At 41.6% G+C, this 27,194-nt stretch overlaps 1 protein-coding gene across 1 annotated transcript in view; it reads right to left on the bottom strand.

Annotated features, from left to right (window-relative positions):
• GMPS (guanine monophosphate synthase) overlaps positions 1 to 25,924 on the bottom strand; it is a 31,331-nt gene extending 5,407 nt beyond the window's left edge. Inside the window, exons 1-14 of the mRNA XM_064457850.1 lie at positions 25,738 to 25,924; positions 19,796 to 19,974; positions 16,078 to 16,192; positions 14,357 to 14,454; positions 13,200 to 13,303; positions 11,352 to 11,545; positions 10,886 to 11,051; positions 9,165 to 9,316; positions 8,383 to 8,556; positions 6,658 to 6,763; positions 5,513 to 5,628; positions 4,404 to 4,529; positions 3,187 to 3,302; positions 1,313 to 1,443 (exon numbers count right to left, since the gene is read on the bottom strand). Of these exons, the coding sequence (XP_064313920.1) occupies positions 1,313 to 1,443; positions 3,187 to 3,302; positions 4,404 to 4,529; positions 5,513 to 5,628; positions 6,658 to 6,763; positions 8,383 to 8,556; positions 9,165 to 9,316; positions 10,886 to 11,051; positions 11,352 to 11,545; positions 13,200 to 13,303; positions 14,357 to 14,454; positions 16,078 to 16,192; positions 19,796 to 19,974; positions 25,738 to 25,764 (1,804 nt within the window). The 5' untranslated portion in view covers positions 25,765 to 25,924. The remainder of the gene's footprint in view (positions 1 to 1,312; positions 1,444 to 3,186; positions 3,303 to 4,403; positions 4,530 to 5,512; positions 5,629 to 6,657; positions 6,764 to 8,382; positions 8,557 to 9,164; positions 9,317 to 10,885; positions 11,052 to 11,351; positions 11,546 to 13,199; positions 13,304 to 14,356; positions 14,455 to 16,077; positions 16,193 to 19,795; positions 19,975 to 25,737) is intronic.
• Between the last annotated feature and the right edge of the window lie 1,270 nt (positions 25,925 to 27,194).

Raw genomic sequence — 27,194 nt, 5'->3', positions numbered from 1 at the left:
CTGTGAATGCAATTTAAGATCTACTTCCCTTCCCACATAACATAACCATGGGGTTTTATCTATCCCCATATCAAGCCCAATAAAGAGCCATTCACAAGTATCTCTGTCTTTGACGTACTTGAAGGAAAGCTCTTAACTGTCTCTGCTGCTGGTGGTTGATGGGTAACTTCAGACAATCATCTCCCACCTTTTTTTATATCTCCTCTGAAACCTAATACACAGACGCCCCTATTTCACTGTTTAAATGATCTAAAAGTTTGAGATTCAGGTGCGTGGCAGCCTGCAGAGCCCATCTAACACTGATGCAGCCTCTCACGCTCTGCTTGCACCGGCCTGAACTTGTTGGTACAAGGTACTTCTTCACTAAGTAACTCAAGTCTTATTTTTGGGAGCAATTCATTCACACCAACTGTCACCAGAAGTTAGCAAGACATATACAGTTTTACAAACACAATTGACAGTGTTATCCTCAGCCTTTTGAGGCTATTTTTGTACAAATTATGGTAAGACAGCCTTGCAAACAGAAGATGTATTTTCAAAGAGATAGCCTTTGTAATTTGATTTATACAAAATACAGACAAGTCTGATGAACTGCTTCCCACACATATCACATCTTCAAATGCAATTAAGTAAAAAACCAAAACAAACACTGAACCTCAGAACTACTGTATTCCCATACTTTCCCTGTTCACCGTATCACAGGGTACTGAATGCTCCATGGGTATTAAGGGTTTGGAGCATTACCATCTGCTAGCCTGAAGTGGTTGGGTTTATAAATACAGCTTTTACTTTAAGTTAAGAAATATGATATCACCACTGGTAGTGGGCATCATCACCATTAGAAACTTAGTGTTTGGGCCCCCTTCTTTCCACAAAAAACCCCCATGATTTACAAACTATGTCAAATTTCTTTACAGAGTTTATTTACTTCAGCTAAATGCTGATGACTGACATCAAAGAAAAGTAATTTGGTTGACTCTCAGCTGGCTAACGGTATTTTTTGCAGAAGTATGCACTGCAGTGAAGCACCCCATCTCAGAGCTTCATGAGTTGCCAGAGGCAAGCCTTAGTCTCCGAAAATCCCCTAAAATTAATTCTGCTAGCAGAAAGGTTAGCAATTCCTGTCTTTTAGCTATCAGATTCTACAAGTTTCAGAAAAGGCTCTTGCCTGTCATCCCATTAATTTATGACTTCTGTGGAGATATTCAAGAAGCCTGTAGATTTTGACAGGACCACAAGAACTATAACCAGTTATGGTTTGCATGGATCTTGAAACAGGCGTTTAATCCATGGGACAAGGCGAAGTACCTACCAGACTCCCTGAGAATATTGTGAGCCTCAAAATCAGCTTGACGTAAAGTGCTGAGGACTCCTGTTGTCAGGAAAGTGGGGGTGACATCTGTAGGAGGTTCTTTGACTGGTGGACCGAACACGTACACGACTCTGAACAGAATGGTAAAAAACACATTTTGCATACATGGAATAAAACAGATTGCCTAAAGACTTCATCTTTAGTAATGCAGTAAGAAAATAAAATTAGGAAAAAAGCGTAACACTTGATTTTGCTCCCTAGCTGCTACCTAGAGCTTAACGTAACTTCATGCATATATTCTATAAACATGACATGCACACTAGCTTTAGAAGTCAAACGTACTAATTTGGTTTGCTACAGACTAACAATAGCCCCAATATTACTTATTCAAGACACTAATCCTTTGGAAAAAAAAACAGAAGTGCTAACACAGTGGTATCACAAAGGGTGTATTTTTGATTTTACTTCGATGTCAAGTTAAAGCTGAAGATCAAAGTTAAGATTATTCTAAAAAAGCTACTTAATAAGTGCTTACAATTTCCATCTTCTCTCCTAATAGGAAACCACAAAAAACACCACTAAATAATAAACCTTATGGATAACAAATAGCTGTGTTTTCAGCATGGGGCACTAACGCTCCAATTCATAGATCTACATAGCTACATTTGCAATAAAATATCTTCTGAATTCAGACCAATCACATCAGCTTCATTTTTAAATCTCATTCATTGTGTTCTGTATGTTGCAGAACAAAAAGTATAATATTGTCTGACAGGCCTTATACAAGGATTTACTACAACATATTCACACAAGTTATTTGAGTTTGTAGATACAAACCAAGAATACTTGTCTAAAATCCAAAGCAGAAAAATATGCAAGCTTTCCATTCTGTATTTTTGTTTGTAATATAAATTCTCTAAGCATAGCTGGGCAGAAAACCAACTATTTCAGTGCACTCCTGGAACTGCCAGCTTCAGTGTCCCTATAAACATCAGTGAAAGATTCTGAAAACATACCCTGGTACAGCAGAACTCCCAGAGATGTGGTATATTCAGTAGAGTAGCATTAAATCCAAAAGAGCTTAGAGAAGACAGAAATGCTGTAAATCCAGCACATAGTTTGAAATTGCACACGCAATCCTGATTTTATACCACCTTTTATATACACCTTTTGTTTCCTCTGCGCTTAGTTTAAAGAAATATCTTATGCTTCAAGATCTCACCTTGAAGAATTATACTCCTTTCAGTAGGAGTCACTTATGTGACAAAATTAAGTTTTGCTATCAGCAATTATAAGCAGTTTCGTCAGGAAGTCTACAGCCAGGCAAGGAGGATATGCGTTCTCCAGAAATGATTTAATATCTGAGCAACTTCAGTTGCTAGGAAACTTATGGAATCAAGTAGCTAGAAAAATGCATATTCACAAAAGAATATTCACATATTCATATGTCAAACACATTCACAGAGCTCAATTAAGATTAACCTGCCCAGCTTTAGAGCTTTCCTATGTGCCATTAGAACTGACAGTCCCATCTAAATTCCCTTTTTGACACAAAGCAAAGCAAAACACTGCATGACACCACAACTCACCAGCAGACTTGGAATCTTTCAAAAATGATTTCACATAAGTTACATTAAATGTAGTCTAATCAAGAGCTTAAGAAAATGAGGAGGTAGACTATCAATTTCTTTTTCAAGCTAGTAATTCCAGAAATAAACCAATGTTTTAATTTATTCTGTAGTTGTAACCTCTGTAAGATACACCTGTCCAACATATAAAAAAATTCTACCATGGATTAAACAGAAGAATGCTTGTGCATGCTAAACTTCCATATATAAAGTACAACATTAGAAATAAAAATTCAAAATACTTACCTGTTTATGTTGTGGCACATGCGTGGTATGAGCCTGGCAAGAAACATAAGAGACTCCCAGTGTGGAGCATCTTTACTAGAGATCCCACAAACATAGCTATATGAACGACAGTCACCCTATAAATTAAAAAAAAATAAAACTGAACATCAATTTTGCTGCCAAAATAGTTCACAGTACTTTCTCGTTCATCCTGTATGTTACAGGACCATATTTTGTGCCAACGTTTAGCAGACGCTAAGCTAAGCTAGTGAAATCAGTACATGGAGAGAACCAAGTGAGTGAGAAAACAGAGTAAGATGACAGACCCCTCATGAGCTAACAACAGCGTATGAAAGGAAAGATTCATATAAGGTGACCAGAGCATAGGGATTGGCATTTTCATGACATCATCTGTGGAAGGCCTGTGACAAAGTAAAGAAATCTGCTGATGACACTGCTATTTAAAACAGTAATAAAAGCTGACTGCAAAGAGTTACAGAAGCGACGCACAAGATTAAGCAGCTGATAGTAAGAGATGTAATTCAATACTGATAGCGCAAAGAAAGGTACTTTACAGCTATGACTATTCAGTAAAGAAATCTTCTAAGTTATGGCACGTGATTCCATGAGAATGCCAGCTCAACATTTGTATTTGGTTTGTGTTCCTGTAACCAAATTACAGCCCACAAAAATTCACATGGCATTAGCAAAAGAGTGAAGGGAAAGAAAACACTATGCCACTGCACAGATTCAGGTGATCCCGTATCCCGAATAGCCTGCACTGCTCTAGTTCCTTTCCTCTCAGGGATAAGGATATAGTACAATTTGAAAAAGTACAGGAAAGGGCAACAAGCATCTTCAAATGCAGGAAGCAGGGTTTTTTTGACCAACTTAGTCTAGGACTCCTGAGCCTTAAAGGGGGCAACAGGATTACAGCAGGGGTCTACGAGACTGAAGTCATGAAGAAACTGCCTATAAATGACCAGCATTATTCAACCTTAATGATATCCTCAAATACAATACCTGGCATTTACTCAAGAGTCTATTCAGATATCTTGACACCTTTGCACTACACCAGCACTGACAAATGACAATAACATAGGTATCAGCCATTTGAAGTTTATGTTCTTGACTCAAGCTCTTTATTTTCAAATCTTAAAGCAGCAATTATTATGCTTCACTGCAGCCTGCCACACTGCCAGGAAGCAGCTTTCAGAACATCCCTCAAATCCATTTACCTGCACTCCCACAGTTTTGATTGGTAACAAGAAGGCATTCAGTGAATGTAGGCTTGTAATCTGCATCAGCTTCTCCTGGTCTTCTTCAGTTGTACATGCTTTGACCCTTTGTAGCAAAGTATGTGGCTGTGCAACAGTGCAGAAAAACAAATTTTAATTAAATAAAGACCCCAAGCACTCAAACAGAACTTACACAGTACAAATAAAATTATTTAAGCAGCAGTTTGCTTAAATTTAGTCTACATTTACTCCTTGGAACTATTTAAAAAATACCTTTCATTTAACAACTAAATTTTAGCAAAAGCAATTTTGTTTTATTAGACTGTATGTATTTTAAGCTGAGGCTATCCAAGGCCACAGATGAAGCTCTTTTCCTATGTTCATTCTCTCTTTCACAAAGCTATACTTTTTTGCTGTTTATTTCAAATATGGAACAAAACAATATCCTGTTACTCTACACTACACTTTAATATGCTTTAAAGGAAAAGCAGATGTAAATACTCGCACTTCAGTATTTATCAAGAGAAGTTTTAGAAGCTGTGTTGAACTTATGCCTTAGAGCAGGCCTCTGCTAACAACTTTTCACCCCCCTGCAGTTTACTTCAGGTGAGTAATCAAAAATCATAACAGTGAAGATATTGAGAACTTAAACATGACCGATTAAAAACTGCAGGTTTTTGTTCAGGACATCTGGCAAGCACTAGTTTCTCTTTCTGCACTCTCATTTAGACATTCAGTGATTTTTAGGGCAAGCAAATCTAGAAAGTTACAATTATTTCAGGGAGGGAAAAATCTTTTCCTGATACTATGTGATTTGAAGTACCTCCAGAAATCTCAACTGCACGAACTTCAACTGAAAATTTATTTACTATTTGAAAGGTATATATGCTTCAATTTTTCAGAAATTGTTCAACACTTGCACCAGTTATGGCACTAGAAATTCTACTGTACTCTACAGAACAGCTTCAAGTGAGTTGCACTGGAACGCATTATTCTTTAAGGAGCACAGACAAGTAGTTTTAAACTTTTAGCAGCTTAAACCTCATTGCAGGCCTCTACAGAAGGATCATACTGCTTTTATGCATATTAGAATTTAGCAACTTCGTTACCTTCTTAACACTGGCAGAAAAATCTGCAACTATTTTCAAAATGTTGTTTGTTTCAGGAAAGTCTTTGCACACATAAGGCTCTTCAGCACATATCACTCTGATTGCTAGACCAGGACCTGCAATGCAAAGTAGAAAAAATATTATACTAAATAACATGAAGCTGACTTCTATCTAAAAGCGTGACAGCATCTGGAAGAGCAGGTCAATCGTTGAGTACAGTGTGCTTTGTGATTGTACCTATACTTCAGTTGTCTTAACACCCTACAAGACAAAAAATACACGAGCAGTTTATTCTGGAACAATATTTCTGTTTGGCACATTTAGGCATTATTTACCTACACCTTAAATTGGCTGGTTGTGCAAAGTGATGAAGTTTGGTGGATGGCAAGCAAAGGGAACAGGAAGCTCCTCGTGCCCTTTGCTAGGCAGCTGGGATGAAAGAGATGCTTATAACATACACTTGAGTCTCCACTGATTTTAAACACCCCGATGGCTATTTGACCTTTTAGCTACTTAATACAAAAGCATGTGTAATTTGCTGGGAGTGTCTGAAGAAAGCTTCTTGCATTTTATGTGATGCTTGTGCATTAGCACAACAGCTTATGCCCTCTGCCAGTGACTACTACACACCCTGCAGGACAATTTTAACACACATGGACAGAAAAATATAACTCCCTTAAAAGGATGTGGGCTTTGCTATATTATGGACTTAAATGTTTTCTGGTGGAAATCTGTTGTTTTCCACACAATCATTTTCAAAACAGCAAATGCCCCTTAGTAAGGCAGGCAGGCACAGGCTGCTATTTCAAGTAAGATACATTTGACAGCTCAGGCAGCATTCAGCGGCACTTCATTGAGAATTCTTGCTTTGGCTTACATATCTAAAAAGAAACAAACACAGCTAGAAGCAAACTCAATTACACAACTTTTTCTTTAATCATTATACATAATAAAGGTGCTCTCTAACGTTCTTTTCCTGAAAAAAGATTCTTCTTAAGTAGAAACTAATAAATCTGTATTTTTTTTCCTTTTTAGAGGTAACTTCTATGCTCCAACATAAATTTACTCTACAGGTTAAGCATATGCTAAACAATACTGATCTGATCCACAGCCCTTCATTAAGTAGCACAGACCAACTCTCATACCTGGGAAGGGATGCCTCGAAACCAGCTCTTCAGGAAGACCAAGTTCTCTCCCTAGCACTCGCACTTCATCTTTGTGAAAGTCTTTCAGTGGTTCTATTACTTTACCCTTAAAAAAAGAAAAAGCAATTTACACTCCAGCTTACATATTCCAACGTAAAGCCTCAAATGTTTAGGTTATGGGAGTTGAATTGGCCTGCTTTTCACAGCATCCACTTCCAACACTTGCATAAACACTGGAAAGAAAAGTACATGTGAACGTGGGCTTTGTAAAATCAATTACAGGACAGAGGCTACAACAAGGCAGTTTAAGTTCATACCAAAACTATTAGTGGCTCAATCAGTGTAGATACAGCTGTAGGTCAAGCCTGCTCTGACAGTCTTCAGAAATTCAGATTTCTCTTCCCTAGATGTTCAAACCAATCCAAAAGCCTTGAAAATACTTTGTACAGTATTAGAAGTTTGGGTCAGTAATGGTTACTTTCTCTGCTATGGTTGGGCACTTACTAATAACTGAGCACCTTCCAAAAGGCTTATTATGTGATGTCTCGTGTTGATTCTTTCTTATTTTATAATACACCTGGAGAACTTACCATTCTAATGTCAGAAAAGACAAAACAGGGCAGTGTCCTACATTTGCTTTATATGCTAATAGGTAAGAGCTCTGCATGAGACAGGTGGTCAAAATGCTTTTCTGGGCTTTGGGCTAAACAGACCAATTGGGAGTGCAATCAAAGGGACAGGACTTGAGCTGCTTATCTTCAGACAGTTCAACCTCCTGTGTTCATATCATCTTCAACCTCCTGGTCATCAACCATCGATCAGTCCACAGATGTCCATGTTGGGCCACTTCAGAAAGATTTGTGGGTTCTTAAATCGACAACTGGCAAACAGATTGTGTGCCACCAGCATACTGCTGGCAAGTAGCCCATCAGGTTACTACTGATGTGATGCATAAGCTGCTTAAGAACACAAAGAACTCACCCCTGTAGGTATGTGAAGGAACTACCCCTAGATTTCAATACATTTAAAATTTATTATTCTCATGCTCTCTCAAGAGAGGGGATAATACTGTGTTTGCAGTGGCGAACGTTATTAGAGGTTCAAGAAAAGGAGAATTTTGGCCCTCTCTGTCAACAGAAGGCGATTATCTTTTCACTAAAGCACTGTCACTGCTCTTGCCTGGATCCATAATGTGCCAGGTCAGGACTACTGGTACCTAAAGGCTACCCATGGACTAGCATTCAGAACAAGATACAACAGAAGGAATAAGTGACCCATTACATCGTGAATTCCAGCTGAACCAGAATAAAGTTGTCTGAGAAGCCTTAACCTGCCCTGCTAAAGGTATTTGGTATTGCTTTGTCTCCTTACTAGGATGCAGGTTTGTTTTGAGGGTTAAAAAGTAAAAGAGAAGAAACAGCTTTCAGCTTGCTGTTGAAAACACCATGGTTCACACTAAATGAATCCATGTTCAACCTGTTGACATCTTCCTCAGTATTCAATGCTGGACAACACTCAGTTATGACTATTTTGGGAATGTAGCAACTAGAAAAATGTGTAATAAATTGCAAAATATTACAACAGAATCCAGAGGGCATCATCAGAATAGGGTCCCATCAACATGGGACTGTTATACTGGCAAAACAGAGGAGTTGTTCATTTCTGATATTCAGCTCCACATGTGTGAGAAACAGCACATACACCAGTATCCTCACTTCCATTTACCTCTTCTCTTAACTTTCGAATCAGCTCTGTGTCATTATGATGAGTTTTGATGACTTCAGCTTTGCCACTTGCAACAAGGGAAGCACTTTCAATTAGATCAGGTCTGAGGGTACCCTGAGCAAGAAAAACCTCTTCAGGTTTCAGATTCATTTCTCCGATGACTTCATTGGCAATCTGTAAGATGGAGACAAAGAAAAGTGTTCTGATCTACTTTTTGGTTGTCAAAGGTCTAGAGGATGATAATGGATTGCCCAACAAATGCAGGTGACCTGCAAAAGCACAAACAAACAGGAAGACTAATTATGACACTAGCCCACTGCTGAAATAGTCCTACAACCCCATATTTTGTTGAACAGAAAATGCAAGAAAAATCTTCAGACTCCAGGAACATCACTGCCCAGTCCATGTTATATTCTCCCTGCGTCACCCACACTGATTGCTGACAGATGGAAAACAGCTCATCTTCAGCAAAGCAACAGAAGCATGCCCCGATGCACATTATCCATCAATCTGATGAAAAACATTACATGGAATTTCATGCAACAGTAATGAATGGCCAATCAATATAGTAAATTTAAGCATGATGGTGGATCTAGTACAATGCTTGTGAACCGTGTTGTGACCATTGACTGACGGCCAGTGGCTTCTTTAGATCATCTGCAACTTAAGACCACTAATGCCATTGAGTGCACAGTGCTTTAGAATAAAACAGTCTGACATAAAAGATGTATCTAGAAATTATATAATTAAAAAAAAAATCAACTAATAATTATAAACATTACCTTAACGAAGGTGTCACCAATAATTTTTCTTTTTTCTTCAGGACTTGTAGTCATATTTAAGGTCTTGCTAATTCTTTTACGTGGAGTTCTGTCTTCATCCGAGATGGGCAGAGTTGTTGTACCATTATAGAATGAATGAGCTGCATTCACCACTGCAAGAAATTACAGGAATTTGTTGGCAAAGACAGTAAAGATTTTAATGCAAGGTGGCAAAGAAATATGTTTCGCTCTATTGCTTTAAAAAAGGAAAACCAAAAATCATTCCAGTATTTCGACTATTAACAGCACTAAATAGGGCTGTTCAACACCTCAAGAATTAATTGTAACAAAACTGTTTTATTTCTCATCTTAATCTACTCTAGAGGGCAATTCTTTCATATTATGAGGCTAGGCAACCGTGTGAAAGTTCAGTTCTAGCTTCCCCTCTTAGATTGTAATTTATGTGCTTTATTTAAATAGTTTACAGGATGGTATTTTCCCAAGGCCTTTCTGCAACCAAAATTAAATTATGCACTATTTACTCATGGTACATTATTCCTCTTAATTTAGAGAGGCTCCCAATGCAGAGATCAGCTAGGAAGCTTTTTGGCATCTTTTACCAACACTGAACTCCATGACCTACAGAAGGAGGATTTCCAGCAAAGGGATTCCCTCCATTTGTTACTCCAGCAGCCTGCCAGAGCCCAGGTTCATTGGTCTACAGAGTGCAAGAATAGGACACAGATTTTCCACTAAAAAAAGGTAATAAATAATAATAATAGTAATATTTTTAAAAATATGTGTGTGTAACAAAGCTTAGACTTTGCTGCATCAGGATATCACAGCCCAATCTGCAAGAAGTTAACATGCAAGCTCCCAGCGTTGTTTCACACAGTCAGGCTAGTGGAAAGCACTGCTCAACCAGTACCACACTTCCTGACAAAAACACAGGAGAATCACTTGACAACAGTACTTACGCACAGCCCCAGGAATAGGCAGCTATTACTCATGAAATAAATCAGCCGGGCAGTATAAAGCAGGTCTCGTTGTTTGCACAACTCAAACATACATAATTTGTCTTCTCTGACTTCCTTGTACTTCAGGTACCAAAAACCTCTACACCTTATCAGCCATGACAAGGTACCTTCTGCTCTCTCATAATGTATTGCTTCTCAACAAGCTACTCTAAAAAGAACTAAAATGCACACCTATTCAGAAGCCAGGAGAGCCAGAAAAAAAAGCAGCCTTGAAAAAGTAATTTTGACTATAATAGCATTCAATCACCCAAATGAGCTCACCATTTAAAAAGAGGTCCAGGACAAGAGATAAGGCCCCAGTGGAGGTCTCTTAACCAAGCTACTGAAGAAAACCACAATGAAAAGAGTTTCGCAGCAGCCGAAAAAGGATTACTCAACCATCAGCAGAAAAGTAAATGAGCAACAGCAACGGAGGCACATATCTACTGCTTTGCTGTGCCCCAACAGGAGGTATCAGGTATCAACAACTGAAGAGATGGGTCAGTTCATTGTATGCTCCAATTAAATAAGAAAGGCTTAATATTTTAGGTTTCAAACTTTGTGAATAGGTCTAGGTTGTTCCACATGAGCAACCATGCTTTGGTATTTAAAGTCTGAGAACTGCAACGGTCAATTCAAATTAATGAAACAAAACATTAAACGTACATTTTAGGAGACTGGCCACATCATTAGATTTATCAGGCATATTTAACAAAATTATGGTACCTTTAACTTGAATCCCAAGTTTCTTGAGCGCCTCTTCCACAGACTGGCTTTCTCTTTTGCGCATAAATCCATTATCTATGTGTACAGCTATGACCTGATCTCGATTTAAAGCTCGGTTCAGAAGAGCGGTACACACTGTTGAGTCCACACCGCCACTGAGTAAAACCTAAGGATGAGAAAAAAAATAGCAAAATTTGGTCAGCTGTCTACATGGAAAGTGTAACAAATAATTCAGATGCAACTATGAGGATCAGAAAAGCTACTGACTTACAGTCAATGATTTGGAAGAAAACAAGAAGTCAAACAATGTATCGACCCAATTGTGCAAACCTTCTAAAACCTGTTTAATGTACTACTCAAATCATGACAATTCTGCATTTTTCAAATTAACCTTAGTAACTTTAAGTGTAAGTGTTTCTATCAGGCTTTTGCAGCCTATCTTTCAGCTTCAATTCAATCTACTTACCAGGACTTTTGATGAGCCCACTTTCTCTTTGATATCTTGAATGCACTGAAGTTCTCTGTTTTCCACTGTAAAGGTACCACTGCATCCCGCAATATCATAAAGAAAATTCTTCAGGATCATTTTTCCATTCACTGTGAGGCTAACCTCAGGGTGGAACTGTGCTCCATACAGTTTTTTAGATTCATTTGCTATGCCTTCATTGGTGCGAAGAAACAATCATAAAAAAAATTTGGAAGCAAAATGCATACCCAAGAAAGTCAAGCATACACTTTTTGAGCAATTTTTTCTGCCACATTTTCTCAAAAAAACATCAATCAAAACTAAAGTTTCCAGTTAAGATTAGGAAGAAGGGTACTGTTAACAAGTCTGGAACACACAATCCCTCAGTAACCAAGGAAAACACTCCGACATACTAGGAAAACCACTGTGAAAACAGGAAATCAATTACATTAATTTTTCCTCATCATATGATACCTCATACAACCCTGCAACAAAGCCACATTGACACAGCTGCATCTACATTAAACAGGTTGTGCTGGTCGAGCTCTGCAAGCGTCCCTACAGGGGTATGTTCATGAGTACCACCGCTCTTTTTTGACAGTCTCTGCAGAGGTGAGCAGATCACAATACTGCACCTTGCACCAAGTAAATGCTGGTCAGACTGGGATTAAAAAAATAGCAGGCAAACTGCCTCACTCCACTGACGTGTGGGAGACTCCCAAGTACATGGCAGCACTGTATTTCTTTCGCTGTTGGAAGCCTGGCTACCACTTTACCAGCATTTTTTTGCTTGCTTAGGCACAAGTAGCCACAGGCTTTTTTAAGAGCCCATGGGAAATGGCACAGGAAAGTGTTGCTGATAGGAAAGGTACAACTCTCTTTCTAATGCCTACATAAAAGCAAGGTTAAAGATACCACAAACCTATTGGAGCTTGCATACTGGATGCAGCAAACTTTACAAACTACTGCTAATGTTAAACATGGCAAGCCAGAATATAATGAATGCTTTTGGAATGATCTAGAACTCATGCCTACTCAGATGGCACTACAAATTGTTTTGCTATGTAAAGAATCTTTCTGTAAGAAAACATCTTTACATCTTTTAAAAGGTCTGTTTTTCTCAAATTAGTTACTTGTCTGATTTAAGAGCAGTATCTTCCCTGACCCCCCCCCCTTTTTTTTTTTTAAAAATGAAGATTTAAAGTAAACCAGGTGAATATTTTTGAGATCTTACTAAGTGGCTCAGCAAACTTAAGACCTCTCCAGGTCTCCCAGCTCCTAGGAAAGAGTAGCTTTCAAAAACCAAATTCTAAGGTCATACATTTTTCTGTGGCAATGTGTGTAATGTTTGAAACACTGCTTTCAGTACCAACATTATTTTTGCTCAGTTGAACATTCATGCAATAATATTAAATATAATAACAAGTTAATCAAGCTTTAATAATTGAACAGTGTTTGACTTGTACTGTTGCAGTGCAAAAACCAAACACTGCTTACACTGCACGCTACCATACATGCCTTCCTCTCCCCTGCCTCAAGGGTACACAATACTTTATTTCAAAACAGAAACAACACATGCATACTTTGAAATAACATAAACCGTAAAAATAAGTTTTCCTTAAACCACCAATTTAAAAACAAGACCATTTATTTTCATGTCTATTTCTTTCTTCATTATCAGGACAGTACAATATGCAAGCAAACACATATGGGAAATTGCTAAAAACAATTCACTTATTTGGCAATTAATGGAGATATTCTGTTCCCATCTGGTTGTAACTACTGTCCTGCCATATTCTTTCCTTTAATGAATACTATCAAAAGACAATTTCAGTATAAAATAAATACCTGCTATAATGTTCCCAGACTGGGCAACCACTTTGAATCCATCAGCTACTTTATCCACACTATCTCCGTGAGTAAGGAGCACAAGCTCTTCCTTCTGAAGGCCCCTAAACAAAGATTAAAAACTAGAATCAATAAAAAGAAACACAAAACAAAGATACTCCCACAAACAGACTTAATTACCTGCGCTGCCAAGAGAAGCCCTTAGGGATCCGAACAAAAGCACATCTCAACTGACCAGGCCCATTTGAAACATATGCAGGATTTCCTTCCCAGAAACAGTCACCTCCAACTCTGAGCTGCCTCCACTGGAAGCTGCGTAAGTTCATGTACAACACATCCTTCATGCAAGAGGTAATTTACCTCAATTCAGAAGGGGTAGGGGTTTTTTTGGGGGTGTGGGAAGGGTGGGATATGTTTGTTTTTTTTATAAACACACCAATATTGAAGTATCCCCTCTTTGACATGTGGAGTCATATAGAGTCAATCAGGATACTTGGAGTCCTGCTTTTTATTTCAATAAAGTTTTCTTGCTCAAAATGAAGTGTTTTCAGGACGATTTGGACATCTCAGACTTTAGGCAGGGTATTAAGTTCTGCAGTAGCTCTACAGGGGAATGTTAATAAAATTGGAACACCAGGTATCAGTAAACTGCTAAGAATTATTACAGGGAACTTAAGTGGCACTGACAAATTACCAAGACATTATAAAACATCACAAAGCAAATTTAAAGGAAGGTAGAAAACAAATGGGTTTACATTTTCTATTACATTTCAAGATTCGGATGGGTGCCAACCAATACAAGAGTAATGCACTGCACAGCAGAAAAATATAAGAGCTTAACATAAAAGATTCTCATACTGTGGTACACTTTATGGTGTCTCAATGAAGACATTCTGCTTTGAAATAAGGGGTTTACACAACATTCCAAGCAAATATATCTGCATTTGAGAGTCGATTGAGAAGTTATGCCTAAGCATTTGTTTAAATGAGTAACTTGCCTACTCAGGAACACAGCTGTAAAAGTTTTATTAGAAATTATCAGATAAGCATGGGTGCAGTTCCACTATTTTCTCTAAAATAAGCTTCCTCTCATCCCACCACCGATTTCCAGATTGGTATTTCCAATATTGTTTTGATAACTTAAAATGTCTATGTACCTGAACAGTGAACATGTGTTATCCAGAGTAATGCTGAACACTCCATCTTCTCTAACACTCTTCTTGTGCACCGTACCTCCAAATACCTTATTCATCATCTGCGAAAACAAAGATGTTACATGAAAAAGCACCACACAATCTAGTACCACTTTATACCTCAGTCTGCCTGTGACTGGCAACAGCTCTAGCCCTCCAGTACACACCAACCTAGTTTTTCATGCTTATACTCATTTAATATATTGTTTTGCAAAATGATAAGAATTCTCTTCAAAATTAATCACTGTTCTGTATTGGGCTCACTCCCTTCTGCCAGCCTTCTGTCAGCATAGCTGGGGACTGGTGTCATACACAACGAGCAGCGGAAATCCACAACAGTAGACAATAGGCAGAGATTTGCAAAATAATGCATATTCAATAGTGCACATCTACTTGCTCTTATAAACGGCTGCTCTGCAAATCAGCTGAGTATCTGTGGCCAGTTAGAAAAAGAGTTAAGCTGCTGAACAAAAGTCTGATTTCTCTCTCCTTTAGTTAAGGGCCCTCGGATAGGCTTAAACTTCTCAAACTATGGCCCCTCAGTTCTGGAGACCCAGCCAAAAACTTGAGCCTATTCCCTCAGTGTTATTTTTGTGACTCGTAATAATCATTGCTATATCAGAGTAGTACAATTCTCAACTAGGTTTTTTCCTTCTTAAATCCTCACCTCGTCATTTGGAGTCGGATATCTGCATTTTAGATTTCAGAAGTCTCAAAGACTTTTTTCCTTGCAAGTATAACTGGCAACTTAAAAAAAATATTTTTAGAGTTTTACCTTCCAACTAATTTTCAGAGATTTAAGGCTTGATTTTAGACCTAGTTTGATATTATGCTATGCTATTATGATATTATACTGCGCTTGACTGATTTCAATCTTTTATAATGAAGTAGTAGCGCATTAATACACAAACTTGATTCACTTCCTTAATGTCAGCCTTAAGGAACTTCCCCTGCTTGAGGCTAGCTAATGTGGCTTTCAAATTGCTTGGCATTTTAAGGCTTATTTTAATATAACACGTTTCCCTTTAGAACAGGGAGTGCCAACATTGTTTCCGTAATTACCAGCCTTTCTAAAGGAGTTTTTTCCAGCCATTATTCAGCACCTCTGAAGGCCTAGTAAATCACTAACCCTGGAAAAAAAGCCAAGGTACACAAGCACAAGTCAGGCACCTAATCCATCCTTTGTCCCCTTGGAAGTTTGTTTCTTCACCCAGCTTGGATCTAATAGACCACTGCAGGATCACCGGTCAGTCCTAAGGTAAATGAGTGTTTTGCCGCAGGGAGGGTTTAAGCACTCTTAAGAGCTATGCTAGAAACATTCTGTGCTTGAAAGCCAAACGGAAAAACTATTTCACTTGTTTACATGAGGGGCACAATTTTCAATACCAACTAGACAGAATTAGTTAATGACTGCCTGGTTATATTTATTGTGACAAAAAAGGCAGTGTGAAACTCAATTCACACCACTTAAGCAAAGAAAAAACATTTATGCTATTGATATGTTAGAGCCAAGAGAAAAATACACAGTATGCTCAGTTTACTGATTAGCACTTTCAAAGTATCTTTTGCACATGTGGCGTACTGCTTATATTTGAAAAGCAGAGCCTTTAGCAGGTCATCTTCAGTTAGTATCAGAAAATGAGGCCTAGAAGACAGCTCTAGACATACATATCTCTCAACAGCACCTGCATGCCATAGCAGATTCCAAGAACTGGTTTTCCTATTGTAAATATTGCTGGGTCAAACCATGGTGCATCTTCGGCATACACAGAGTTTGGTCCTCCAGATATAATGATAGCTCTGCAGACAAAAGATGGAGAAAATATTAACGTAAATACATTGTTTACTTTAAAATCTCTTTATTTGCTTGAAACATTGACATTGTCTCATAACACTCTCATAACTCTATATATTCTAATATAAATTTTCACACAGATACCCTAACATATAGCTTAACTTTGCTATGCTAGAGCTGTCAAAACCAGCAGCTTACCAGAGTAGTATTTCATCAGTTTAAACAAAGTCAAATATAAACCATCTTAAAAAGCGACTGTATTTTAAAATTCCTCACAGTCAAGTGTCAACTATCGGAGAAGCAAGATGCCTAGTATCAAATGCAGAGTATTAGCATTAAGATATATATATACTTCATGATGTCTGTGCCATCTGGAGGAGAGTTGCATTCAAAAAAACAACAAACTCCCAAACTTCTAGAGCTGCTGAGAAAATGTCCCTTAATCCACCGTGATCACAAAGGGAGTGACATTAGCAACAGGTTCTGAATTAGAAGTCCAATACATTCAAGCATTCACGGTTTGAAGTTAATACTTCATACTATAACAGAAAATTAAGTCTTTCCAAAGGGGAAGAGTTGCCTTTGCAAACCATGATGATCTGCAAGATCATGAACTGCAGAAGTACCAGCCAGTTGGGCAATGCTCTTTGGCCTCAACCCAGGATCGAACACGGGTGTACCAGACCTTGGACTGGCGTACTGTTTATTTCGCAGAGAACATCAAATCCGTTATTCAGAGTGAGAAGTGAAAAATGGGACAAGAGAGAAGTTGGCAGACATGGGAGTAAATACATCTAAAAGTTTTCTTCTAGCATTATTTAGAGTGTTTGTCATGCAAGTACTGGCAAAATAGAATTTTTCTATTTTTAAGCAGCAGAAACAGGCAGCGTGCTTACAACATCTGTACCACGGGCAGAAATAATCATGTAGTAACAAGCCCACGTACCAAATACTGCCTCTAAACTGCAGTCATGCAGGGTACCTGCTCCCAGCAATGCATGGTTAGATCTCCCCAACAGCCCACCTCCACCTTCCCCAGCCCGAGCTCCTCATTTCAACACAGGGGACAAGGTGGAGGGCTGGACACAGGCACCCCCAGAGCCAAAGCAGAGCAGCTTGTGAGGTGGAAGAGGCGGCATTTATTTCTTTGTATGTCAGGATCTACAAGTGAGCTTTGGAATAAGCAGACCGCTGACATAATGTAGTTTTACACTGAACAGTCTTGACAAGTAGCACCTGCTGTACGTGTACAGGCACTTCTGTCCAAGTCGGAGACGTGATGAATTTCCTGAACTCAGACACTGCTAGAAAAAGACTGAAAACTCTTAATGCCTGGTGGTATTACTGCTTTGTACAGCCTTCCACCACATACAGACACATTTGCTTAAGTGCCATACATACAGAACATTATTTAATATTAATTAAAGGAAATATAGCCACACCTACAAATCAAACATTCTTATGACAAGTCAAAAGAGTTATATACTGTCCTATTCAACAAGTAGAGTCTTAAAAACCTGCTTTTCCCCACAGCAATTAGAATCCCACAGAATACAGGAAGGTTATACAATGTGCCTAAGTATTAAAGAAAAAAGTTACGAGCTGAGGGCGAGAGAGGAACCTGCTTCTTCTCAACTGTCCAGGAGAAACCAAAACTATCATGGGATGTAGATTTTGAAAGTTTTACTGCCATACCATGTAATTTCTTAACATACCTTCTTGTGTTGGTATGAATATACCTTTTTCTGGTTTACCTTAAACCACTTCCAAAACCAGCTGACCTAGCTTTGGAAAGCCTATTTGCAATGGATTAAAGGCACATCAGGAACCACGTCAAAATACCAAGAATAAAATGCATGCATTGATGCCCCAATGTCAGGACTCATGCCAGAGCTCAGACAGTGCCAGAATTCAGACTAACGCCTGCAGAGCCCCTGACTGCGGCACCTCCTCAGCCCAGGGTCAGGATCTCGTGGCAACTGCTAATATTTATGTCATGTTTAGATGAAACCTGTCACTAGAGATTGTTCTGAAACTATGGAAATTGAGGAGCTGGCTTTTTAAACACAACGTGTAAATACTGTTTAGCAAAATGTTCAATCCTGCTGTCTCAAACCTTAGCACAGACGAAAGCACAGCTCCTTGGCCCATTCAATGCATGACCTGCAACACGGAAACCTGACTATTCCCATGATGTGGAAAGCACATTGAAATCTTGCAGTAAAAAACACAAACTAATTTTTACAGTGGTCACTGAATAAAGGCACCCAATGGCTGGCGTCATTATTTGTTGAGCCTTCCTGGATGCAAATGATTGACTGAGGCTGTGGACACAAAGCTTATTGACCCATCTGGGTAACCGATAACATGAAACCACTATCTCAGCCTTGAGAAGTGACCTTTCGAATGAAGATGTTTTGCCACATTTTAGAGAGCAGTTATTTGGAACGACAAGTCCAACAGGTCTAATCACAAGACTCTGAAGAACCTTCAATTATGAAAAGAAAGGGGGAAAAGGTCTTCCCACTACAAACCTGCATCAACATAGCGCAGGTCTGAGACAAAACATTAGGATTCAAGGTGTGGGTCACAGTACAACACACAGGAGATGCAGGAATTCTTTTTAAACCAGTAATCAGGTATGTCCATCTTTTAAAGACTTGGTTGTTGAAGAATTATAAATAAGATCTGACAAGAGAAGGTATTTTTCAGAACATTTCTGAAAGAAATTCTTCACACCACAGCTATCTGACAGAGCCACCAGTTCCTGGGTTTTCTGTTCTCCGTGTTTTCAGAAGAGATCAGTAAGATCTTATTTGACTTACTAAAATATACTGTTTACTGATTTGCTAATTATCATTGATTAGAAAAAAAATGCAATTCTACAGCAAAGCACTGTCTTATCTGTTGTCGGGCACAACCGACACATGCACCATATTTCTGGAGCTGTACTAAACTAAGTAAGACCTTAGATGATTTGTAGACTCAGTGTATTTATTTTCCTCCCACAAAAGAGAGACATACACTGGGAAACCTAATTAAACAAGAAAATGAATGCACAAAGGATTAAATAATTGTGAGAGCATTTCTTGCTGCAAACAATGAGTGATAGTTTCAGTTAGTTTTTTTAAGTTGCTTCCCAGAAATAGTTTGGCATGATTTACTACAATGCCTTCAGTATTCAAGTTAGCTATTTAAATTTTTTTTAAACTAACAAAATAATGTCTAGAAACTCACAAAACTTGTTTTCTTGATTGATAGCTACCCTAGTTTAACAGGTGAAACAGCAAGATCATCTAAATTGTTGCAGATACATATTTAAAATGCAACCTCTTAAATTATACTTACAAAAAGAAATGATTAAAATGACATTAAGGCATTATGAATCAAATATACAAAATTTATATTGCTGCAGAAGTTTCCCCAGAAAAACTCAGGCGTTTCTGCAGATAATCTAAAGGTGCACTCATTAACATCATTACAATGATAACTACTGCACATAAAAACCCAGGCGATTACCACCACTGCCCACATCCATAGATACCGTTACATTGAAAAGAGAGAATGAGCAGAACATACAGGCAGAGGCATCGCAGGAAACAACCTACCGAAACCCTTGTTCTCTGATTGCAAAGGCTGGCGTTTCCAAAGGGAAGATCTCGGACTGGACGAACAACTCGCGCACCCGACGATCTATGACTTTCCCATACTGCGCTCCAGCATCGAGTATGACGACTGCTCCTTCATAGTGGTGCTGCCCATCCTTGAGATCTCCGGCGTTCTCTGGCTGCAAACATCACTCACGTCAGCGTTTTATCGTGACACACTGCAGGCTGCAGACTTTACGCCAGATCTCTTAAACAACTAACATCTGTAAAGCTTGCCTATATGTTATTTTATGGTTAAAATGATAAAGACTAGCCGAGAAACTTCTAAATGAAAAAATCCTCAAGTTTATGAGACCAGTAGATGCACTGGCAAGATAAAGGGGCTATACATTAACACAGCACATCCCTCCCCAGCCACACAAACATGACATCCCCGTCCCCCAAAACAAACAGGGTACAAATCAGGGAAGAAAAATGCTAAAAAGCCGAGCAGAGCTTCCCACATATAAGAAGTCATATGCCCTGTTCACCACTACAGACACTCCAGATTTTTCCATTTTACAGTTCCATATAAAACCCAGCACACCCTATGATAATTAAGAGCATGTGCCTATTCTCAAGCAAAACAGGACAGTGCAGTCAGAAGGAAAAATGTTTTTCCCCCTTCACACTGCCTCATATGCTGAGCTTTCACTTGACATTACCTCCTGGAGAGGATAAAAAAAGGGGGGAAATTGAGAACAAATGTCTCTACTAAATAATTTTTCAAAAGAAAAAGTCAACTTTTGAATGCAGCATTCAAGCAGACTGCATAATGGAACAAAGCAATGGTTCTCTTTGACCCAGCCACATTTGAGTTGGTTGGCCAACTTCAGCTAAATCTGAAAGAAGGCTAGAAAACGCAAGGAAAAGTTTTCTTTCTTTAAAAGAAACTGCGAAAAGAGGCAGCTATTCCATGGAAGTATCCTTATCAGAGGACCTTCAAGGAAAGATGTGAACACAACCACAGTAAGACACCAAGGAATTAATGCAGAAAAAAATCTGCTGCTTAAGGAAATTGCTTACTTTGGGGGTGTTTTTTTCTTAACTTAAAGCTTACACTGTTTCCTTGCCAATGTATTTTGATGAAGGAGAAACTGGGAAGGGTTTTACTTTGGCAAACACTGCCTCAAAACACATCTGGAAGCTTACAACCATTTCAGGTTTTAATTTTGGCATGTTGCAGTTGTTCTGCATGTTTGTACCAGGCAACACATCCTTCGACCCAGGGCTCACGGGAGGTTCCTAACACTGCTGCTCAGACTCCAAAGGAAGCTGGGGCAGCCTGCAGCACGCCATGGTATTTCCACGTGGGTCAGATAATCACCTCCACATTAACAACAGGTCATTCTGGAGGAGAGCATCATCGTGCTGGGACATGTTCTCCCCAACAAATACACAGCAAAGGCTGCCTTTGAGCTTTCTTCCTCAGCTACCAAGATGACACCTCAGATAACTGTCTTCAGATTAGTCAAGGAAGTCAAGCACACTGGAAACTTTCAAAGTTTACACTAGCTGGAAAAGGTCTTATCTAAATTGAAGGACATAAGCAGAAAAAATAACAATGCCAAATCCCCCACAAGCCTAAATCCAGGTTAGTTAGTTACTTGTTTTCTTTCCTTCAGCTGGTAACTGAGCATGCCTGATGGGGAGCTCTTAACTTTTTAGTCTTGTGTTACAATCAAAAAGGGCATATCAAAGGGGCAAACACCCCTTCGAACCCCGTAGTCAGATGGGAAGAGGTCACCAGAAATGTCTTCCCTTCCAGTGGGAGGGAAGGAATAATTTTTATAGCAATTCTGGGCATTGTCACCTAGCAATTTCTGAATTAGCAGTTCTTGCACAAAAGACCAACATCCTTATTCTTTCCTGATCCCATCTTGTGGCAAATGCTGTTCCTTTCAGTGCTATTTCTTAACAAAAGCCTTTAACTGGGTCAGAGCACGTGCTGTAGCTTGTACCATGAAGGGACAGAGCTGTGCAGCCCTCTTGGCTGAGTGTCTGAGATCATCCACTTCCACCTGAAGGAGACCAAGGTGGGCCATAAGCAGTCCCCTCCAGACCCCTGGGCAAGCCACGGGTGCCTAGCCAGCCCTTGCACAGATGGGTCCCAGCCACATGTCGTACCCTAGCATCTGCCAACCTGCACACCACCTCTAAGAACCTGTGGAATGAGTAAGAAGAAAGTAGTACAACTCTGTGAAGGCAGAATGCATTTTACAGTAAAAAATACTAAAACCAAGTTATTGTTGGCATCAGCTCAGCCAGACCAATGGTCTAGCTTTTACATCTGTAGCTAGTAAATAAACCTCATTTTCAGCGCCCTGCCCTGAAAGCACTGAGCTGCTTTGAGCAGTCAGGTGTAGTTAGCTGGTCCCAGGTAACAGCTGAGGGGGAGACATGCGTGTGAAAACAAAAAGAGCTCAAAGTTACATTAGGAGTAGTTTAAGAAACGTTGCGTAAGGCAGCATAAGTAGCTCTGTATGTCGGATGAACCTGCATGTTCCCTAGTTCTCCTCAGCAAAGGCAGACAGGGATACATACCCCTTCATCCCAAGGGCAAACTGACAAGCCTCTGTGCTGCAGTCACCCAGATGTGAGCACTCAGCTCCCAGGCTGGCAAGCCCCTTTGCTGAGCCATCCCTGTCACTCTTGCAAAGTACAGCAGCATTTTGCACAATGATTGGGGGAATACTTTCATAGATAACTGCATCAACATTAGAATTACTTCTCCATCATCTGTGTGGCCCTGGAAGATGGCTGTTTAAGGATTCAGTAGCTCATTGCCCAAGTTTCGCTCAAAGTCCATTAATACTTTCCCAAAATCTCAAAAGCCAGCATCTAATCATAGCTCAGAAGGTCTTTCTCCAGGTGATGCATTTGGGTTAAAATCTAGTAAAAGCATGGCATCCATCAAGTAACACAGATCTCCTTACAGAGAACATGTAAGATGAGCAAGACAACCTGAACTTCACCAGGAAAAAAACAAAACCCCAGAAAACCATTCAGTTGGTGGCCTGATAACTTGCTGCTCCCTTAGATGTGAGCTAAGAGTAAACTACAGGCTGAAATAATTTTCTCCCAGTACCACACAGGGCACTGTCCTTTCCTCCTGTAGGCAACCTTGCAGCACATCCCCAGCATACAACCACACAAGCCCCATCCCAGAGGCTAACGCAGGCAACTATCACCACAAGGGCTCCGTCAGAGGAGTTTTTGTAATTCACTTTTGAGCTAAAGTAGAACCGTAAGGAGGTGCAGCTCTGAAAAGAGCCCAATAAAAACACTACCATAAATCACATGGAAAAAAGAGAAAGGAGAAAGTTGGTAAGTCAGTACAGTATCTGGCTTTACTTATTTAAAGGCACCATTCCAAGGCTAGAGATTTTGAACCCAAATTTAACATGGGAAACTTCATTTAATAAAAATCAAAAAAGAAGCAGATGCTGTTAACATGCAGCCAACATGGCAGTTCAGCTCACGCATTTGTATAACATACGCATGCCCACAGAAAGATGAAGAGGACACCAGACAGCCCGGCTCCTGCAGGAACCAGGTTTATGGAGCCAGCACCTCTTCCTAGTGGGAATTCTCCAGTTTCTAATAAAAGCTCTTCTTCCCCCCTCAGTTGGGGTATAACTAGAGTTCCTTGTCTTCTCCTGGTCTATTGTCACAAAAATCTGGAAAACCTACTATTTTTGAGAACTTCTGCCGAAGCTGGTTTGACAGCTGTCAAAGGTTCAGGTGTTGGGGCAAAGCAGACAGAGGTACCAGCCTGATATACTGAGAGGAGGGCTAAGAAAACGGAGTGGGACTGAAGTATGCCAAGAGAAAAATGGGGGGAAAAGGGGGGAAATCTATACCCAGCTAATTGAAATCACAAGAGTCACCCAGAAAATCACATCATACATGAAGTATTCGTACTGTTCTCTACGACTGCTGAAACAAAGTGATTACACTGTCAAAACGCTGTGTCTCCAGACTGCCATTTGCCCAGTTTCACAGAGCCAAGACCTGGAACCAAGGTCCAGAGTGCCACCTGAACCATACTGCCACCCTCCAACTGCACTGCCATGGAAAGGCTCAGCCATGATCCATCATTTCAGCTCTGCCACTTGGTAAACTGGACGGGAAAAAAGCTTCCATTGATGCTGGGTTTTTTCGTGTCAAAAAAGAAAAAAGGTCATGAGTTCTACAATGAGCTATGGTAGGAGACCTGCCACGAGGCTTGCATTATCAACCAAGGACACCACATATCTTATTCCTCAGTGTACCTACCTAACGCTTCAGACTAAGTTTGCAGGTTCCTAGCAGCCCACTTCTGCAGAATGAGGGAATTTTTCAGCACTTCACACACCCACATGCTCACAGGTTTTTCATTAATGCAATTTATAAAATACATTAACATACAGAACAGTCATATTCTGGAGTACCAAGAAGCATCTGGCAGAGCCCTGTTTGTAGCAACGGCCCCTCTGTCTGAGCCTTCAGCCCTGAGCTTTCACCCACACTAATAACTTAGGACAAGCCTAAAACCAGGAGCCTTGATCTGATGCTTTCAAGCCAGCACAGGTTTTACAAGACTTTAATTGTTTCCCTGTGGTATTAAAATCAAGCAGGTATAAGAACACCTACTCATATTTTTTTCAAAGTATAACAGGAAAGTAACTCCTCCAAACTCAGGCAATCCCTGAGACTGATACAAGAGCCCCCAACCCATTAGCTCAGACAAACTTTAATTTACGTAAGTCACATGTGGATTTCCAATGGCTGCTGGGACCTGGCCCCCTGCTCTCTTTAGCTCTCTCGTTAGTTCTCATTACCCACTTCCTGCGAGAGCATGGTTTGTGGAAGATGAGCCTGGCACCACGTAGCTGGCTCTGGGTGCCACCACCCCAGAGAAGAGCCCTCAAGAGTTGCCCTGGCCAGAAAAAGAGATTGTGTCAATGGTCAGGGAAAAGAGCGTGTCAGAAAACTTACGTAGGGACCAACTGAGCCCTTAAAAAAAAAAACACCTCAGAAGCATGTTTTCTTGGCAACTAGATAAGAAGTCCAGAACAATGCTTCTATCCTACTACAGAAGCAGCCTGAGACAACCTGCAGGGTTCTGGTTCTGAAGTTGCATTACCAAGAAGAAACTTCAACTTCATAAAGGCACACACAAGTCACTCTGTCATCCCGGTACGCAAGAGCTACACTGACACACATCTTTTTTGCCACTGTCGCTGCAAACTGGACCGGGCGCGACGCTGAGGGAGCGGTGTGACCCTGGGGGTCACCAGGACAGAGGCAGCAGGCCTGCCCGCTTCTGCAGCGATTAAGCAAACCGACTTTTCTCTCAAGTTGGCTGGCCGAGTGACCCTTCCCATCGGGACGTGACACCCGAACAGGGCGGCTAAAGGCTGCTGGCTGCACTTCCCGGGAGCCCCGCTCCCGTTTCGCCCCGCAGGCCGCGCAAGGTGCGGACCCGGCCCAGGCGGGCTCGGCCACGCCATGAGCCGGTATTATTAAAAAAAAATTATCGAAATCTAGATTGTGAAATTAATTCGTTATCTCAGAGCAACCGCTGCTGTGACGGCGCGGGGGGGCCGGGGACGCGGGCAGCTGCCCGCGCAGAGGGCGGGAGAGTGGGCACCGGCCCCTCGCCGTCCCCACACCCGCCGCCGCCCGGCCCCACTCCCCGGCCCGCCGCCGCCGGCCTGCTCCGCGCCACGGGGCCGCCCACAGCCCCCGGCAGGCGGCCGCGGGGGGAAGGCCAGGCCGCGCCGCGCCATGTGCCCGGCCGCTGGGTCGGACCGGGCCCGGGCAGCGGCGGCACAAAGCGCCCATCAGGCCCGGGCGGGCGGCGGGCGGCGGGCAGCGTCCCGGGCCGCGGCGCGGAGGAACGCGGCAGCGGCACTGACCTTGGCGTCTCCGTTGCAGAGGGCCATGAGGGCTGCCGGGGAGCGGCGCCGCCTCCGACCGGCGGGAAGCGGCGGGCGGCCCCAAGGCGGGGAGGGGGAAGAAAGGGCCGCGAGGAGCCGCCGCCGCCGCGCCGCGATGAGCTAATGCCGCCCGGCTGCGCCTCCGCCGCGGGGAGGAGGAGCCGCTCGGCCCGGCCCCGCTCCGGCGGAAGGGGCGGAGCGCGGGGCCGGGCCCGGACGGGGACCTTGGGGTCAGAAACGCGGATTTAGGGACTATGGGCCCACTCGGCGGTGCAGGGCGGCGGACGGCGGTTGCAGCGGTGCTTCTGGCTCTGGGTGGCTGAACGCCAGGAGTGCCCGCACGTCTCCTGGAGGGGCCCGGGAATGCCGGACACGCCGCCGTCAGTCGAGCCCAGCTTGCGGTGTTCGGGCTCCCGGGGGTCACTTCGGTCCGTTTTACGGGTACAAATGAAGGCAGAAACCGAGACTTTAAGTGTATTTCTGTGTGTCAATATTGCGTGGTATTAAGTGCATCTTCTATTTCTGCTCAGGTGGAATTTCTTAAAAGGCACTAAGGGGGGTAACTACATCGATGACAGCCTGCCGGTAACGTTCCCAAAGTATTTTGGAAACCTTTCTCTGAACTTTTAAAATTATTACTCTTCTTGCTTAAAGAGAGGGAAATGAGGAAGGGTGTGAGTACAAGACTTCAAGTTACGCGTGGAATTACAGACCGAAATCTGGTTCCGCTGCCAGATTCTAAGTGATTTTGTCCTAAGGACAGTGTGTAATTTTTGTTCTAAATATTTTAATTGCTTTATGGCTTTAATTGCTTTATGGCTGCGATGAATCTTTCAAGAACTGAAAAAAAGAAATGGAAGAATACTTCAGGCATTAAAAACAGAAGAGAAGTGAGACAAAATGTGTTTCTGGTGGTCTCATTATCATGTAACTATAAATTATGGGTAAATGGGGGGGAAGTGACATTCGCTTACCTTGGTTCTTATTGATTTTTATTTCTGGTAGTACAGGACAGCCGCAGAGAAAGAAAACAGAAGGGCGGGGCGGGAACTTAATTTCTACCATTCACCTACGGGTCACGGATACCCTGGCGATGCCGCGCGCCGGCCCCTGGCGGCTGGCCGCTCGCTGAAGGACCTTTGAAAGCGCCCGGGGGTTCGCTCAGAGCTCCGGTACCGAACCCGCGGGGCACCGACAGCGTCCCCGGACCCGTGGGGCCGCCCTCCCGCCAGGGTCGGGGCGGGGGCGGCTGAGGGAAGCCCGGCGGCCCCGCTTTGCACCCCGCGGGAAGGCGGTCCCTGTACCGCCCCACCGCCAGCCCGCACCGCACACACCGGCGAGCCGGGAAGCCGCCTCCCGCCGAACCCCGGACAGCCCTGCCACACTGCGGCCGGTCTGTCCCGGCCCCGGGGGTCCCGCCGTGACCCGGCTCCCTC

Source organism: Phalacrocorax carbo, chromosome 7 (genome assembly GCF_963921805.1).
Source record: "Phalacrocorax carbo chromosome 7, bPhaCar2.1, whole genome shotgun sequence".
In the NCBI taxonomy this organism is placed as follows: domain Eukaryota; kingdom Metazoa; phylum Chordata; class Aves; order Suliformes; family Phalacrocoracidae; genus Phalacrocorax; species Phalacrocorax carbo.
Note: the sequence above shows the minus strand (reverse complement) of the source record. Positions and strands in the feature narration are given on the sequence as shown.